Source organism: Podarcis cretensis (genome assembly GCF_951804945.1).
Source record: "Podarcis cretensis genome assembly, chromosome: 1".
Lineage (NCBI taxonomy): Eukaryota > Metazoa > Chordata > Lepidosauria > Squamata > Lacertidae > Podarcis > Podarcis cretensis.
In genome coordinates this window covers 74,142,440-74,161,442 of record NC_137170.1, presented here as the reverse complement: position 1 = coordinate 74,161,442, position 19,003 = coordinate 74,142,440, and the positions used below count along the sequence as shown (strand labels likewise).

The window sequence follows — 19,003 nt, the reverse complement described above, 5'->3', positions numbered from 1 at the left end:
TTTCCAGCGTGTGACTTCTCCAGCTGATTAATTTTGCTCTTAAAAGCAGGTAAAATGTGCTTGTGAGGCAGTCTCTAGGTGAATTGACAATTACCAGTTCTGTTTCCACAGGTACAAAGCAGTAATTGATGCTTGCTCTCTTCAGCCTGATATTGACATACTTCCTCATGGAGACCAAACACAAGTTGGAGAAAGGGTTAGTGACCATATGCAATATGTTTGTTTGTTTTTTAATTAAGCACCCAAACTTGTCATGTGTTCTTGAAATTCTAACTGTTACTTGACAAAACCAATTTGTAAAGCAAATTGATATTATTGATTTGAAAGCTTTACATGTCTGAAACAATGTTGAAGTTTCATGTAACAAAGTGGGGGGTTTTCCAATCTGCAGTCACCACTCCTGATCTCACTGAAATATTGTATTTGAGGTGTATATTTACTGAATAAAATAAGAATTTTAGTAATCTAGCATGTATTAGTGAATGATATTTTTCAACATTCCAGTTTAAGTAGGAACTAGCAAGATGTTCCTTAATATTACCGGCAATGTATAGAAATAAATGGTAGCTGCTGCTTTTATATGAGAAAGTAACAGGATTTCAGTTGGGGACAAAGTTGAATTGGGGTAAAACGTATTGGGTGTTCTGATAATCAAAGACAAAGCAGACGTTATTGGTTTGCTGGATCTCCTACATGAGATCCAGGCATCTAGTTGAAGGATAAGATAGAAGCAGTCAGTAAGGGAAGCTGACACAGAACACAAGAAAACTAAGAATAGCCAAGGTGCAACATACAACAGTTGGAAAAAAAAGTCTTAGAAACACCAAGGATAAGACAGGAAGAATATAAAGCATTGCAAATGAGCTGCACAAACAAGGTTTCATCTTGTAGCAGTGTATGTTTTAAGAGATAACATTGTCAAAATCCAATGGGATAAAGTGCTGGATTTTCACACATGAGACAGATCCATATCTCATGGGATGGGAAACCTGTGACCCTCCATCTAGCATGACCAATTGTCAGGGATAATGGGAGCTGTGCCCCTGCAATATATGGAGTGCAATAGAATTCCCACCCCTTCTACTCAAGTCTTTATATAACAGACTAGGGATGGGGCACTTGTGACCGATATGTTGTTTGACTCCAGCTCCCATCAACCCCAGCCAGCATGGTCAATGGTCAAGAATTATGGGAGTTCAGCAACATCTGGAGAGCCACAAGTTCCCTAAACTGTTGCAGACATAGTTCCTCATATTGACTTCAGGAGCCTTAGTGAAAGTCATTGATGAAACACTTGTATTTTAAAAGTGATTTGTAAATTGTTAACAATAGGGTAAGTATTTTGAAGAATGAGAATGAAGATATAGTACTGGCTGCCTTGTTTAACAGCATTTGGTATTTCTGTCTATCTTTTTTCAAAGTCACCCCCATATGAAGATTTATTAAAGCAACATTTGAACAATGATGCTTCAGAACTGATTATATAGCTTTTCAAACTGAATTGTTTTGTCTTTTATTCCAGGGCATTAATCTTTCTGGAGGTCAACGCCAGCGGATCAGTGTGGCAAGAGCTCTCTACCAACAGACGAATGTTGTATTCCTGGTAAGTTGGCCATAACTAAATCCACTCTCTAAACTGAGGCTTGCAAAATTCTGTTGTACTGCCCACATATAGGCATCCACCTGCACAATGCTAATATTATATTAATTAATATTCAAGATACAGTGATGTGACACCATGGAAATGAGATCATTATAAGTATTCCAGAATGGATGGTACAGTGATATAAGAGAGGGGATAGGTTTTAGCATCTTTTTGCTCATAAGCTATGAACAATTTTGAAAAAAAAGGAATTCATGTGAATTTATTTTACATTATTTTATTGCACATCTAGAAAGTTTTGTTTTCATTCATATAGTAGGATTCATATGGAAGGTTCCACCTTTCCTGGAAGAACATAAAAAATATGACAAAACAAAAGCTACTTCTCCTGCAAAAGTAACAGTGCACCATTACTGAGGAAATATCTGAGTATATATTTTGTCTTGATTAGGATGATCCTTTTTCTGCACTGGATATTCACTTGAGTGACCACCTCATGCAAGAAGGAATCCTGAATATGCTAAGAAATGACAAGAGGACTGTTGTTCTGGTTACCCACAAACTACAATATCTGCCCCATGCTGATTGGGTGATGACGCTTTCTTTGAATATAGAAGAAAAACATGATTTGTGAATATTCACAACCTGCTTGAATATGTTTGCATGCCTGGTTCAACAAAATATAAGCACTCTTAAACAAAACTGACTTCAATGAAATGGGTATTTAATTATCCATCTGCTTGTGTGCTGTCCTAACATCTTTACAGCCCTGGTTAAATATTTATATTTATTGACTTTGCACTGCCATAGCCATAGCCCTTGGCAACCCCAGCAAGTCCTAGAACCAATTCACACTTTACTTCAGGAGTGGGGAACCTGTGGCCCTCCAGAGGTTGCTGAATCATTCATTGAATCATTACAATCATTCCTCTCCATTAGTCATGCTTGCTGGAACTGGTGGGGAGTTGAAGTCCAATGACCATTAAATATGGGAGCAGGACTTGGGAAGGGACTTTATCTCCCTATATTGCTTGTGATTAAGACATTTCATTTACTTTCAGGGTGTTTAAGCAAGCAGCTTCTTGATAATTTTTAGGTAATATTATATATACCTTATGACAAAGATAAAATGGACCGTTGTCAGTGGCATTTAGGTTCAGTCCATAAACATGCCAAAAGATTAAGTATGTAAGTAGACCCAAAAGAAAGGAACTAAGCACAATTTGAAAGACAGCTCCTTTTAAAGCATCATGATAGACTTTCTAAAAAGAGTGGCATTGCACACTCAAAACAAGTTCACCTATTGGAATAATAAATTTTAACACATAGCTTAATTCTGCTTGTCATTCACAAGTTATGTGAAGCTTAAAACTATCTTTGGATGAGAGAGAACAAGCCCACCTTTAAGCAAGTAAAATAAATATATAATCAAAAAAGAAAGAAACTTAGCAGGAATTAAATATGAGTTAAAAACATGTATACCAATTAAAGCAGCTTTTAATGCATGGTTTTGTTTTTTTTAAAGAACAGACTTTATTGACAAGCTACATCTTAAAACTGTTTCAGATTATTGCAATGAAAGATGGTACCATTCAAAGAGAAGGCACTCTCAAAGATATTCAGAAATCAGAATCCGAGCTCTTTGAACACTGGAAAACACTCATGAATCGACAGGACCAAGATCTGGAGAAGGCCAGTTTTGTTTTTCTTTAGGTTTACATTAACTGAAGCATTTGTAGTTCAAAAATACGGAATGATAAATGAAATTCAAATGAATAGCAGGACAGTCCAGAATCCAGCAGGGAAGAACAAAGTGGGAGATCCATTACCAAACCCATCCCATTTGTGCCAACCAGGATGGCAGTTAAAGATGGAGCAGTTGTTTTGTCTTCCTTCCTGTGCCAGCTCCAGGCTGGGGGTGCAGAAGGGTCCAGATTGGAACCTTCTCCGACAAATGGACTAGCTTTGAATCAAATAGATCCATCACTAGCCTTGCCTGTTTTGAAGCCATACACCAGCTACCATCAACAGGAACACTGCCAGACAGAGGCTATGTTCACATTAGTAATTTTCTCCTGCTGCGTTTCAAGCCACAGTTGCACAGTGTTGTTCACATCAAAGAAAGGTTGGGAATGCAGTCCCCTGGTGTGTATGATCTTTTTGGTGTGTGTCCCCAGAACACTCCCCCCAAAAAACCCCTCCTATTCATTAAGCTGTCATCTGCACATAATGTGCTGACCTGCATATGTGAGATGACTTACTCTACATCTAGTTTTCTAGTCAGATTGAAGCTAGTTTGAGAAAAAACACAGGATCGATATGGATTGTGGCAGCATCATGTACACGCAACCTCAGAAACTAATAATGGTAAGACACTTGATTTCAAGTAAGCGGTAACCCGAACATACCCAGAGATAGCTTCTCGTTCACTTGTGGGTGCAACAGGGGCCTCTGCAGAGATGAAGTCCCCCTGCTCACCCGTCTGCAGCAGCAGAGGTCACCAGAATGTGGAAGAGGGGTGCCTTTCCTGTTCCTAACCCCCTCTAGTGGCACATATCAGGAGTTATTCAATGATCCTTCATCACTCAATTTGGCAAGGGGGTTGTTATTTTTCTGTATGGTCTGTACCTGAAACCATGTTTGAATCAACCTTCCCAAAGAGATGTTCTTGCATAAGAAAACTGGAATTTGATCATAGTAAATAAAAGTAAGGTCATAACATACGAAGAAGAAATTGGTTGACTTAGGATGCAATTCAAACCATGGCCTTGGACTAGAGCTTAACAGAGTGGTAGGACCTCAGCCCTGCAGCTGACACCAGGCAAGGTGGAAGGCAGCAGGAGGGAAATTGCTGCAACAACCTGGGAGTGGCACAAGAATCGAGCCCAAAATGAGCCTGATGCCATCATGTGATGCAGTGGAACCAGCTTGGGAATCAGTGGGTCCTGGGCAGCCCCCACCCCCACCCCTGCAACACCGCATTTCAAAGCATTATATGGACTGCTGGCAGGACACCACCCTTTTGAGATAACACTTTTTCAGGACACCTCTGCCCCATCCATAAAGGCACACTAGCACAAGGGGGGTTTGCTCTGCAGTGTCCCATATTATGTTTACATATTGGGAGAGATGTTTAAAATGTGAATACTGAATAGAAGCAGGACAATCAGAGGTGTGGTGCCAACAGACTTTTGTAATTGATTATTTTTTTAATTAATCAGTTGCCTGAAGTAACTATCCCTATTAGCTAGAACTCACTCTCTCTCTTACTCAGTACATTATCTCTCATTTGTGAATTATGCTCACCCTCTTGGCCATAGCTAGGTATAATCTGATTGTTGTTGAACTTAGCAGTGATGCTCCAAACCCTGGTGTTGAAACGCATATCCTGATCTCTTAATCTTAGTTAATGGCTGAGCTGCCATTATGTCTGCTTCACCCTCAAGTGATAGATGGCATTGGCTATCTTGAGAGCCTGGTGTGTATGTGTATGCCTAGGGGATTATTAATTCATGACAGTTAAATGCATTGCACTCGCTTCATTTCTAACACCAGATTGATTTGAAAATATAATTGTTTGGAAAAATGAAAAACCTGTACACTCAGTGTCACTTGTTTCTCCTGCTTTTAGGAGACCTTAATCGAACGCAAAGCTGTGTTAGACAGGACAAACCTCCAAAGGACAAAGAATTCTCGAGAAACTCTTCTCCAAGATGAAGAAGAAGATGAAGGTGAAGTTGTATTCCAAACAGGACTTTTCTGAATAATTTTTTGTCATTCTGTCCTTGACAATAGTTCACAATGCCAATACTTTAAATGATTTTTTAACTGCTTATGTACAAGTCAAAGGTATTATTTGTTTGCTAGCACAAGTTTAATAGGAGATTCTTGTTTCAGCAGAACTAATTTTAACTGCACGTTAGAGCCATAATTGAACATTCATGCACATGTCGGTATTTATTTCATTGTGAAAGACTTCAGAAGTAATACAAGGGTCACTTTTCTTGTGGACTGCTAAGATTGGATTACTCCATGCATCTATAAATCATGGGGTCCCGAGAAAATTCTGAAGATCTGTTAAATAATTTAAACACTCTTTAAATGTGAGAGTAATGTGAGAATAATGAATGGCTAGTCAACAGACCTTCTACTATTTTATTTATTTTTTTGGAGAGCTTTTATTTTCTATCATAGAATTCTTAAGCCACCACATTATGTAAAAGTGGTTTATTCTTGAAAGAAGGAGCCACTGGGATCAGTGTAGATGTGTTAAAATATCCTCTCTTTAGATTTGTATCAGTGCTTTAGTCTGTCCACATTTACATACTCCTTTGTATACATTTGAATATACGCACAAAACACCTGAAAATATCTACATAATATTTTGAGGTTTTCAGTTCATGTGTCTACTCACCCCACCTACCATGCATAGAGCAAAATGGACAAACTGGAAGAAAACTGCAATCAGTTACATACTTGCTTGCTAGTAAGTCACCCTTGAACTTGGGCCTTGTTGTGAGTAAAAATGGAAAGATTAAACTTGCTAGATCACCTCTGGAAGTAGTTAAGCCCTCTGTATGTTGTTTGACTACATTATCCTTGAGCATCAGGGCTAGGTCAGCCATTAGCCAGTACTGCTGCTCTGGCAGCAGCAGGGCAGACGATGATGGCAAGGCAGCACTTCCCATTTTGCCTCAAGCGGAGAAATGGGACATGCTGCCCCTATGGAGCATTTTGGTTGTGGCTGATGGGAAATGTTCCAGCAACTTCCTGAAGGCTGCAAGTTAGCTATTTGTGGACTATGGGCAATAAATGCTAGGCCTTTTTTTTCCAGGACTTAACGTATTATTAGCACGACATAAAGATGAGGGGGAGAAAGGTAAGATTTTCCTAGAAGGATTATTTTACAGTACAATATTCCTTTACAGATGAAATTCCAGAAAGTGATGATGACGACAATCTATCTTCTGTCCTTCACCAAAGAGCAAAGATGCCTTGGCGAGCATGTGGGAAATACCTTAGCTCAGCAGGATTCCTCCTCTTGCCTTTGCTGGTTCTTTCACAGCTCCTAAAGCATTCTGTTATGGTGTCCATTGACTTCTGGCTGGCGCAGTGGACATATGATGCTATTGCTTTCAAGGTGGGGCCCACAGAGAAGAACTGCTCTCTTTGTGAGGTATGTTGCCTTCTAAGATCCCAACACTGATCTCTTGATGCAAAGTAATATCTTTCTAGTTTTCTGCTCAGGTATATACTATACAAAAGTCATATGCTCTCTGAAGTTGTTTACATTTCAAGTGGTCCTTGAAAATAGCATGAATAGAGCGTATTACTATGTTTTGTTTTGCTTTCTGGGATGTAGCATTCTAGCTACTGCAAATGATTTAAAAAGAAGTATTTTATGCATTTGCATTACTGTTGCAATGCAGTCTTCAACCATTTTACTAGGGAGTAAATCCCATTGAACTCAATGGGATTTCCTTCTGAGTGACATTTTAGGATTGCATTATGAATCTATAAAAGCACATATTTCGTCATGTGAACAAGATAGCACAAGTATTTTGAACACGGAATGTGGATATATAGGGCTGCCACCAAACATGGTATCTCAGTGTTTGTATTCACAATTTTCTGTAAACATCTATTGAAATTCTTTCATGGCATGACCTCATGATGTGAGTTCCCCTTCTGCAACCCTACATCACTATTAATCATAATTAACTCATAAGAAGAGTTAAAAATTGAAGCAACCATTACAATTACATTTTCTAAAAATCTTTCATTTTCCTGTACAACCATTATTCTCAACTAAAGAATTATATCTTATGTAAATTGCAATGGCATGGAAACTCTGTCTGTGTTAATAAAAAAGACAGAATCGATTCAAAGAAGATCAACATAATTAAGTTACTTGTTTCAAGGAGGGATTAATTGTTCATGTGAGTCAGATGTGATGCTGGCATTATTTAATACAAAAATGAGATTGAATCATTTCTGGCAATTTGTGTTTTCTAAATAATCAATCTATTTTATTTAAACTCTTAGGGTGATAGCCAAACTCTACACAAGCAAACTTCTACTTGTGCAATTGAACCTCTTCATCCTCCTTCTCCCCACTGTGCCCCCAATCTGCTCTAAAAGATCCCCAGTGCTCCAGAGGAGACTTGGGGGGGTCATAGCAGACAGCAGTGGGGAGGAGAAGAAAAGGTTGTCTCCTTGCAGAAGCAGAAGTCCATTCCATTGATGGACTGACATAGTCTGCTCTTTTGCGCAGTAGTTGAGGATAAGTAACAACTAGATGTGCATACTAGCCCATTTCTGCTATAGTCATTGTATTTTAAATGTTTAATTTCAAGCATTGCCAAATTATATATCTGTATCTTGGCAAACCTAAAGTCTAAGTGCTGAATGCTTAATTTTCATAAATATCAAGAGAGACTGAAGTAAGTACCATAGCTATGTAAACAGGTAAATGGGAAAATACCCTACAGTTATTAATCCTGCAATTCTGGCAAGTTTTGTGTTTTTTGTTTCACCATTTTTCTTCTCTGTTCCCTCTTTTAGGAATCCAAGTTTAATCATTCTCCTTATACAAGAATATTCAGCATTCTCTGTTGCCTTGGAATTATATTATGTCTTGTAACATCAATAGCAGTAGAATGGACTGGTTTAAAAGTTGCCAAGAAACTACATTGTTTTCTGCTGAATAAAATTATTTTGGCCCCAATGAGGTATTCTACTACCATGAAATTCAAAGATAATGTTGTGATAACAGTGTTGCATGAAATTTTAAGATAGCATTTCATATGCAGTTCTACCTAAATGATTAATAATTGTTGTTTGTTTTGTTTTTTGTGCACCCAAAGGTCCCAAGGGCGAACTGCAGTAGCATAAGAGTTTCTTGTCCCAAAAGGCTTTTACTAAGCAAACAAAAACATTGATAGACCATATGAATGTCCTTCTCAGCATCCCAGAGTTCCCATCCATTATTTCCAATTTAATCCAATATACCATAATCCTATCGTAATCCATAGTTCATAACCCTAAAGATCAGCATGCCTTTGCTCATCTTCATCCAGTCCCACAACAATCACTTAGTAATAATAATAATAATATATCCCCATCTCAATCCAACTACATATTACACTGCACAAATGTATTACTGTCCTATCATAGAATCATAAAATTATGGCACTGGAAGGAAGCAAAAGGCTAACATGCAATTCATATAATTGTTAGTAGGAGAGGGCTCTAGGTGTATTATAAGAGATGTTCCTCTAACAACTATAATTTGCCATAGTTGTCTTGTCCAATCTATGTCCAGTCAGTGGTGCATGCTCTCAGGGTTGGGCTTTGACATACAAGTGCACTCAACAGAGTGAGCTCCAAAACTCAGTAGGGCTGGGCTGATGCATTTTGAAATAAATGAAGTGATAGATATTTCCACAGGGATAGCCAATGTGATGCACTCCAGATGTTGTTGGACTACTAGCCAACATGGCCAATTGTCAGGGATGTTGAGAATTGTAGTCCAGCAACAACTAGAGGCCACCACACTATCTACCCCATCTTACCATCTATTGGGGGGGCGCCATAACAACATTTGAAGTAGTACACATTAGCATCTAAAGGGGGAGTAAAATCATTAACTCTGGAATCTAAAATTAGATCCAAGGGTTAATGGTCTTACTGTCTCTTTAGATACTAATGTGTACAGTATTAGTACCTAAAGTCCCACTGAGCCCATTATTTATTCCTGCTGCAACAATCTTCCCTTGACCCTCTCAACAGTCTCCCAATGGACACTGTGGTATTCCGTTCCTTTAAATCTATTCTACTTTGAAGAGTAATCTAATGTTTTACTCTTCAGTTCAGAAAAATAGAGCTTACCATGGCTGTTTGATTACTGTGAGTTTATTTGGAATTGGTTTTAAACTCCTGAGACCTTTTATATCTCAAACAACATATTAAAAGGGATTTTTACTCAACAGATACGCAGATATACTGTTAATATCATAATATATTATTGTTTAGATAATGAGTAAATAACATTTCCTTTCTTTCCAAACCCAATAAATGTTTGGCCATCATTTATGTTATGTTAACCAGTCAATGACCAATTTCCCGTCAAATTCATATTTACCATCCTCATGGAACACGGTGCCTTTTTACAGGCCTCAAAGAGGGAATTGCATCACAGAGTTGCACAGAAATCACTAGAGGCCTGATTAGGGCTTTGATTTCTAATTGTAAGGGAACATAGCATGAATAATGAGGAAGAGGCAATTTTTTCTTTGTTTAGTATATTTAATATTGAGTTCCTGTTTACAGTATACTTAATGAAGAGATCACTGACTTGATGGGCTGTAGCATAAAATGTGGAAAGTAAATGAAATGCTCCCATTCTAGACTATTATGCCTTCTCCACAACATGCTGTATTTTTAGATGAAGGGAGAATTCAGATGTGCAATTTCCCACCTGCAATCTGAAGTCATATAATCCTTCCATGTGCTTTCCTCTGAATTTGTGGATGGAGTCTTAGAACCATCATACCTTATCATTTAATAAAACACTAATATCATGCTAAGCTTACACTTTTTCACTTTTTGTTATTCATTTGACCTCCAAATAATTTGTTCCTTGTATGCAATTCTTTGTATCTTTGAATAGAAAACACTTTCTCAGTTTAATTGTAACATTCAATTTGTGCAATGAACTGAATCTGATGAGTGATTCATACTTCTATAATATGTGTATATATTTGATAGTAGTTTAATTATCAGGAATTATATAAACTTTATTTGATAACACAAAAGTCTCTCATTCCCCAGTGTTAAACAGAGTTATGTGGAGTTTGGTATTGTTCGTAATCCAGAAATAACTGAAATAGACATTAAATCAGTTTTTAAATTTCTTTCAATGTCAAACTTGGTGGTCTCAATTGCCTATTACAGGTTTTTTGAAACAACACCCCTGGGAAGTATCTTGAACAGATTTTCAGCTGATTGTAACACTATTGACCAGGTAGGCACACTAAAAAAAATAGTCACTAAAAGTAAATTCTGATTCCTTCCAGTCACATTCAGTGCAAAATATAATCTAAATGCAAACTATATTTGTACTATAGTTGAACAATATGAATAATGTTGCTATGGAATGATATTGAAGTATTTTATACATTGTAGCAATGCTGTCAGAACATTTTATATAACTAATATAAATTTCCATGAGGCAATAAAAAAGGAGAACATCTCATTACAAGATAATGTAATTTGATACTAAAAATAAATAAAGAGCCTATCATACCTCCAGGGTCTGAAGAGATACATCAAAGTACCTTGGCTAAAACTGTGGCTGTCTTTTTTTTCTTTTTTCTTTTTTGCATCAGCCCATTTCCGTTAGCTTGACAATGACTGGCTTCAGAGGGAACACAAAACCATGGTTTGTGCTAAACTAAGAACCCACACTGTAGCATGAGCTTCCAGGTGTCCAACAGACAAGCCCTGCTTTTGTTTCCCATCTGCTCCGCTTCAAACATCACTCCTGCATTCATGGTGAAGCAGCCACAATGGCCCTAACTGTGGCCTGTCAGTTGTCTGTTATTTCAGATATAATAATATGCGAATTCCAGTTTCTTCTAATTTCAAACTGCATTTACAGACCCTGGTTTGTTCCCCCCGCAAAACAAACAAACCATGGTTATCTGGCAGGTTTGAGCTGGAGAAATCATGGTTTCACATTATTCACATTACATCTGAATCCAGGCAATATGTTGCTTACTTGCTTTATACTGAACTGTGCCTCGATCTTCTGCAGGACTTGCTTTCCCATGTGCATAACTCTATTCACCACTAAGTACCATTGCCCTCATGCAAATTTAACTCAGAAACTGCAACATGTTTATGATCATATTTCACTGTAGGAATAACTTCCCAATATTTCTCTTAAGCAGTTTATCACAAATTTAGAAGTAACAGGCTTCAGTGGCAGCCCTAACTTTGTTCAACCCAGGAATACTGAATGTAGGCACAGCAATAATTAATGGCTTATTCATATTAAAATAAGAATGACATTCAATTTTTGAATTTCCTAATGGGCTTTCAGGAGATTCCCAATTGGCAGTCCAGTGCTGTGCTATTAATTGTGCTATTAGTTGTTTAAAAATTCATGCAGACTAGTTTCTGCCTGAGCAATGAAGCTATACAAAGTCTCACCAAAATCCTACAGTCTTTTTACTGAATATTATAATTATTATAATTATTAAATATTTATTGAATTTTTAAAAACCAAATATGAAACACAAATCTAAAATTAATTATTCAGCACCATACATGGCCTTGTTTTGAAAGAGGGAAGAAAGAGCAAAAGGAACTGTTGATTTCATGGTAGCATTGATTTATTTTCATTGCATTTAATATTTATTGATTTATTCTGTGTGTTTATTTGCTTAGCACATTCCCGCCACCCTGGAGTGCTTGAGCCGTTCTACCCTGCTCTGTTTATCTGCTCTTGCTGTGATTTCGTATGTTACACCTGTGTTTCTCATAGCTCTAGTTCCTCTTGCTGTCATATGCTATTTCATCCAGAAATACTTTAGAGTAGCATCAAGGTAAGCAATTCACAAGTATGTCACAGTGTATGAAAAATGGCTTGTTTATATGTAGATATATGACTTTGTATTTATGTATATATGAGTCTATGTAGAAGTACAAATGGAAAAGATGGCACATCTAGCCCATGTCTGAATTAATGATTATCATCTTGCTTTTCCTGGTAGCTCCTGCCTTATTTTTACTCTTTAAAACAGGTACCATTTTAGGCTTAGACTGCCAGTTTGTTTCCTGGTTAGACTTCTGCATTTTAACAGTTGCATTAACAATTAAATACCCAGTAAATAAAGCTTAATTTCTTATGGGGGGGGGGGAACTGACTGCTTTTTAAAAATAAAACATTGTTTTCAGGGATCTGCAGCAATTGGATGACAGTACCCAGCTCCCATTACTTTCTCATTTTTCAGAGACTGTGGAAGGTCTAACAACTATACGAGCATTCAGGTATTTGTTTTGTTTTTAAGTTGTAAGGGTTTTCCAAAACTGCAAGGAATTTTGTAGTTATGTACTGAATAAACCGCCTCAATCTATTTATGTATGAAGAATTTGGTAACTATAGATAACCACAACAAGCCCCATAAGACTCTAAATAATAGTGTTACTATTTATATTATCATAGTGCTTAAAAGGTACATTATAGAAATGGGTAATATATTTACATGCCCGAGTGTAGTCTTCCTCTAGTACCTTTAAGGGCACCTTCAACATGGGTGGGCATATATTCATCCATCACACATCTAAACCTGAACTTCACATATGCCCATGACGTCATTCCACACTATTCCCCTGGTGCAGCGACTATGGTGCAATGGTGGAGCACCTGCTTTGTACGTAATAGGTCACAGCTGCAGCACTGGTATCAGTGCTTTGCCCTGTCGTACGTTCAGCAGTCTTGTTCCCATATTGTGGCACAAAAAGAATTGATGGAGAATATGAGCAGGGGGAGCTGTGTGCCACATGGCTCTAGTTTGGAATAAGGGTTGGGAAAGTTGTGTGTACTCTTCCCTAAGCAACTCCTGCTACCTCTGTCCTTTTCAGTGCCAAAACTAAACGGCACAAACTGTGTCAGTGAATTGCACAAACACCGTTCATCGCAGCATTTTTTTGGAAATTATAAAGTTTAGGTCTGGGGTAGAAACCCTCAGACAAGCCTCTCTGTTTAGCCCTTGGGACACTTCCCAGGCAACACTCCTCACCACCCTGCTCTATTTTTGCTTGAATGTGTCCTTGAAGTATAACAGTGCCTCTTGCATGCCTGGATAGAGACTGGAGAGAGGTTTCTGTGGGCAGGCTGAAACCACTGACTCGCATGGCTCCAATGCAGCCTACTATCCTATGGGTCACATCCAATGCTCTGCGTACAGATGGTTCCACTGTAGATTGCTCTGCCCATTGTCTGCCCATGGCTGGCATGTGACATCCATAGGTTGACCATGATAGCATGTCACCTTCAGGCTGAAAAAGGTTCCCCATCCTGACCTAGGAAAAGCAGTCCCAATTAGCACGTCAAGATCACTGGTTGTGGGATGTGTTTCCTCTTCTCCCATCTGCAAGCCTTGGTGCCCCAATGCTATAGCAACAAGTAGGCATAAAATGGGAAGCAGCCAAATTAGACATGCAGCAATACGTTTCCATTTGTTTCAATTTGCACAAGGACACCATCTTACAGTATTTGTGTTGACTTGCACCGTGCCATCAAAGCCTGCTAGCTATTTTAAGTTGTATAGAGAGGCTGGGTAGACCATAAGCAGCAAAATTAGTTCTATTTACATTTTAATTACTATGGTTATCATATATTAGTTAGGCTTCTAGAATCAGCTCCTGCTAATTGGCATTCTATACCACTGGGAAAATTAAGTCAACCATATTCCATTATGTATTTAACTCATGACTATATATATATATATATATATATATATATATATATTCCAACCTTCTCCAGTTGAGAAGATAAAAATGTCCTTGTAACCATTAGCACAGGACTCCACAGAGCTTTGCATGAACAAAAACTTCCTTTAATATTGTCTATAGAAGGCAAGCTGACACCTTGAAATTGCTGCCTGGCAGCACAAGCTCAGAATTTAGGCAGGCAAATTGAATTCAAAATAATTGATATACCTCTGACCCAGACAGAAGCGAGCATTTACCAGCTCCTGTGTTTTATTTATTGTCAAGTTATTTCATGTGCTATATTTAGGCACTTCGTTTCAGCTGCCTTACATGCAGCAGAAGTGACATTTGGATTCTAATCTCTCAGCAAAGTATTCAGATCTTGAGTTTCTAAAATTAGCTCTGAAACAGAACTAAATTAAAGAGCTAGATAGCAAATCCTTGTTCTTCTTGACCCTCATGGCAGGTATTTTCAATTTGATCAAAATAGGCAAGGGGAAAAATGATTATATAATGGCAAATAAATCTTCATAAACTATATTTTTATAATCCACTATGTCTATGTACTATTGCTGCTCAGTGCATGACCCTTCTACTTTATCTAAATTATTCACCATAAGTAAATATAGCACCTATTTGCTTATATCTGTGTAATAGTTCAGTAGCAGAGAATTAGAATTTAAATTAAAGAACTCACTGTCACAAGTGTAATTTTTTGAACTACTGACAATATTTTGAAAACTTTCAACACACAGTCTTAAAACTTTGTTGTCCTTTGAATTCCCTGTTCTAATCCTCCTAATTGCTGGCATGACTATAAATGAAAAGGCTGTTGTTACTTATATTTATTCATATAAGATCTACTATTAGTTCCACAATTCCTTTGAAAAGAATCCCTTATTTTGCATAAGCAAGCCATAAAATATACCTTGCTATTATGAATGGACATTCACACTAACATCTGGGTGTCTCTCATTTCTCTTTTATAAAGGTATGAATCCCGATTTAAACAGAAGCTTCTTGAATATACGGATTCCAACAACATCGCTTCCCTTTTCCTTACAGCTGCCAATCGTTGGCTGGAAGTTCGGATGGCAAGTACATTGTCTGTCATTAAGTTTTTATCAATGGCAGTAGATGGTTTGCTTTATTATGGGAATTGCTTAGGATTGCCAGTTTTTCTCTGGTAAAGGCTCCTGTGTCTTTAACAGTTGCATAACAACCAAATTCTCAGTTGATAAAGCTCAGTTATAAGAAGAAAAACTGACAATGCAAATTTGGCTTTAGTTAATACCATTGCAAACGGTCTCTGTAATGCAGAGCTGGGAGTCTTTTTCAACCCAATGGCCACCATCTCTCATGGGTATCTTTCCAGGTATTGCATGCCAGTAGTGGGAAGCACCAAATCCAAAAGGGGATGGGGCCACAGTCAAAAGTGGGTGGTATCAAAGTGTAAACCTCCCCACACACTCATCCGCATACCATTCACACAAATCCATCCTCACCCCATCAGTATGGACACTCCATTCATGCAAATTTATCCAATTACTCTACAGGGTCAAAGTATTATACAGTACTCACCTCAAGATTACCTTCTATAATTGCCTCAATACTTGGCCTGGTCAAAAGATCCTTTGCTGACTTCCAAATGTTAGAACCTGACCAGCCTCAGTAAATCCAAAATCCTAGTATTTGATTCTGAAGTTTCAGAAATAGTTAAAATATTGCTATCTCCTTGTGTGCTATGATGATTTCTATTACTTTTTTTTTTTTAAGGAGTATATTGGGGCATGTGTAGTGCTCATTGCAGCTGTTGCTTCAATTACGAAATCTCTCTACGATAACCTTTCTTCGGGTCTTGTAGGCTTGGGATTAACCTATGCTCTGATGGTAAGTAAGTTTAAGAGGGGAGGCTCTAGTCAGGTGTTAAAAGTTGACATTTAGTCTGCATTGGTTTCTGAAAATATGCAGCATAATATAGGCCTAAGCATTTAGGTGCCTCAAGCTTAACAAACTGGCAGCTGGTGACCAAACACTGTAACCATAAAAATTAGCTGGGGTAAATTTAAAGTGTATAATATCCCAATAGCTTTATTCCCACTAATAGTTTTCTTCATAATAACTGACAGACGTTTGAGTGGCCTAGAAGGGGGGTTTTCAAATGGTCGTCCACTAATAGCCTGTGAGCTTCATTCAGGTAGTGTGTGGCATGGCTGTAAAAATTAAATTAAAAACCATACAGAATCTTGCACAGCACATTACAATTGCTACAACAGGCAGAAAAAAATATAAAGTGGTCTGTCAAGACCTTCTGCAATTTTGAAGTGGATCGTGGAAGGGTGGAATTTGGGAACTACTGATCTAGAAAACTGGCATAGTAGTCAAATATTTAGACTTCTGGACAAATGGAAGCTGTCATTTTCTTTCATGGGAGCAGACAGTGACAACTTTGAATAATTTGAAATGTTGGTTATGAGATCCTTCCTACATTCTATTCCAGACACATATCGTAACTATTTATTCTAGGTCTCTAACTATCTAAACTGGATGGTTCGCAACCTGGCTGATATGGAACTCCAGCTTGGAGCTGTGAAAAGATTCAACGGCCTCATAAAAACTGAGGCTGAAAGTGATGAAGGGCTGTTGTGTGAGTATGGTGCTGTATAAGTTGTAGAAAGGGCTTGGTAATTGTTTAATTATTCCCACTTAAGTCTCATTAATAGCCATGAACTTTTAGAGAACTATTTTTAAAGAAGCATGAACTTTTAGCAAACCAGTTTTCCACATATTATTTTTGTTTTGATTGCAGCCCCAGCACAAATTCCTCAGAACTGGCCTGACCATGGTGAGATTCAGATACAGAATCTATGTGTACGCTATGACAGTACTCTGAAGCCTGTGCTAAAGCATGTCAGTGCCCACATCTCTCCTGGGCAAAAGGTAATACAAATGATCACTCAGAGTAATGACTTTAGCTGTCAAAAACCCATGAAAACTATATTGTTGAGAGCAGAACCATTTCTTATTTATTCCAGAATATTGTCCCTATTTTAAACAAGTTGAAACAATGTACAGTGGTACCTCGGGTTACATATGCTTCAGGTTACATATGCTTTGGGTTACAGACTCCGCTAACCCAGAAATAGTACCTCGGGTTAAGAACTTTGCTTCAGGGTGAGAACAGAAATCATGCTCCTGCAGCGTGGCGGCAGCAGGAGGCCCCATTAGCTAAAGTGGTGCTTCAGGTAAAGAACAGTTTCAGGTTAAAAATGGACCACTGAGACGAATTAAGTGCTTAACCCGAGGTACCACTGTAATCTCTTCCCTCCCCCCCCAACCCCCCCCCATTGTTTTGATGTTCATGTAAATGTTTCCTATATTTACACTTTGGCAGCTGGATCCTAAGCATGTTTACACTGAAGTAAATCTCACTAAGATCAGTAAAGCATGCTCTCAGGTAACCTTGCGTGGGATTGCAGTTGTAAAGTCATGCGTACATCTTCCAAGCCAACGGTATTATACATGGAGATCTGATACCCAACAGAAATACACACAGTTTTATAAAAAGGGTTTATAAAGTCAAATCTCTGAGTCAAATTTGTAACCTTCCCACCCCTGCACCCTGCCGTCATCGTGGGCATAAGAAATTGAAACTTTAAAAATGGGAGTTTTGAAATGATAAGAGAAATATATTCAGTATCCCTGTTTTCAAAGTTTTTAGATCTATCCTTTTTCTAAAGTCATTAAGTGGATGCATACTGCAAAGCAAGATCCCTCTCACACACAGACACACTGAATTGGATGCAAACTGGAGGTGTAGGGTGATGATTTTGGTCAATTCCTCTTGCAGACTCTACTGCTGCCTCCCACTGTTCTGGAGTCTACCCCAACAGTTTTCAGGGGGCTGCAGGGAAAAGGAAGAATCAGTGAAAATTGCTACTCTGCCCATTTATGTCAAGCATGAGCAGAATTCCACTGAACACAACTCTGGATCCAACTCAGCTTATGGAGCAATAAGCACTGCTAGTAATGTAACTGTACCCCAAGCTGGTCATAAATTATCTGTCTTCTCATAAAAACACAAAAAAAAAACCCTTCTAGTCTGCCATTCGCACGTTAGCATTACTTACTAGTGCTTGGGGCAATCACTCTGTAGCTGTGTTTCCCATTCTACTGAATTAATATTTTCTTTGCTATTCCCATTATAAAACTGGTTTATTTATGATTTGCAGATTGGCATATGTGGCCGAACAGGCAGTGGAAAATCATCCTTTTCTCTTGCCTTTTTCAGGATGGTTGACACCTTTGAAGGTAAAGCTACATTTGTACACATCAGGATGAGTTACTATTAGTTTCATTTGTATCTGTGATCCTCCTGGCTCCATTTCAAAAGAGGAGAGCACATCTCCTTTTCCAGTTCCTGCCACACCCATTTCCCAAGCTGACATAAAATACTATTTGACTTGGCTGTTTGCTATCTCCAACATAATACAGCAGAGCAAGGTGGTGATTCCCACCCCCCTTTTTTTACACAGACTTACTGGTAAAAAGTTTGCTTTCTGCATGGTAACTTACATTTTAGCATGCTTGTACTGTTAAATATAGCTGTTTTTACTGATGTCAGTGGTAAAAAAATTCAGTTTACTGCAGGTGATTGTAATATTTGAAAAGATTGCAGATTAATTATTATCTGTGTATGTAAAGATGACCTCATAGTGTGAGTTGAGCTCCATCTAGTGGTTGAAAGCAAAAGCCCTGCTCCAGCTAGAACTTTCAAAGTCTCTTTCTCCTTTAGAACTTGAGGGTTCCAAAGGAGGGAGCAATGATTTTGCCTTCAGCCACTAGGTAGAGCTCAACTCCCATACTCTGAGGTCAAATTTTTACATGTACAGAAAGCCC

The 19,003-nt window shown here is 38.1% G+C and overlaps 1 protein-coding gene across 3 annotated transcripts in view; it reads left to right on the top strand.

Moving 5' to 3' along the window:
• Positions 1–19,003, top strand: part of ABCC8 (ATP binding cassette subfamily C member 8) — a 57,424-nt gene that overhangs the window by 33,424 nt on the left and 4,997 nt on the right. For all 3 annotated transcript variants that reach the window (XM_079965713.1, XM_079965712.1, XM_079965711.1), the window contains 15 exons: positions 112–196; positions 1,523–1,603; positions 2,055–2,192; positions 3,170–3,295; positions 5,235–5,334; positions 6,532–6,779; positions 8,168–8,334; positions 10,559–10,628; positions 12,056–12,213; positions 12,566–12,658; positions 15,096–15,198; positions 15,881–15,994; positions 16,631–16,751; positions 16,914–17,044; positions 18,337–18,415. In XM_079965713.1, the coding sequence (XP_079821839.1) occupies positions 112–196; positions 1,523–1,603; positions 2,055–2,192; positions 3,170–3,295; positions 5,235–5,334; positions 6,532–6,779; positions 8,168–8,334; positions 10,559–10,628; positions 12,056–12,213; positions 12,566–12,658; positions 15,096–15,198; positions 15,881–15,994; positions 16,631–16,751; positions 16,914–17,044; positions 18,337–18,415 (1,814 nt within the window). The remainder of the gene's footprint in view (positions 1–111; positions 197–1,522; positions 1,604–2,054; positions 2,193–3,169; positions 3,296–5,234; positions 5,335–6,531; positions 6,780–8,167; positions 8,335–10,558; positions 10,629–12,055; positions 12,214–12,565; positions 12,659–15,095; positions 15,199–15,880; positions 15,995–16,630; positions 16,752–16,913; positions 17,045–18,336; positions 18,416–19,003) is intronic.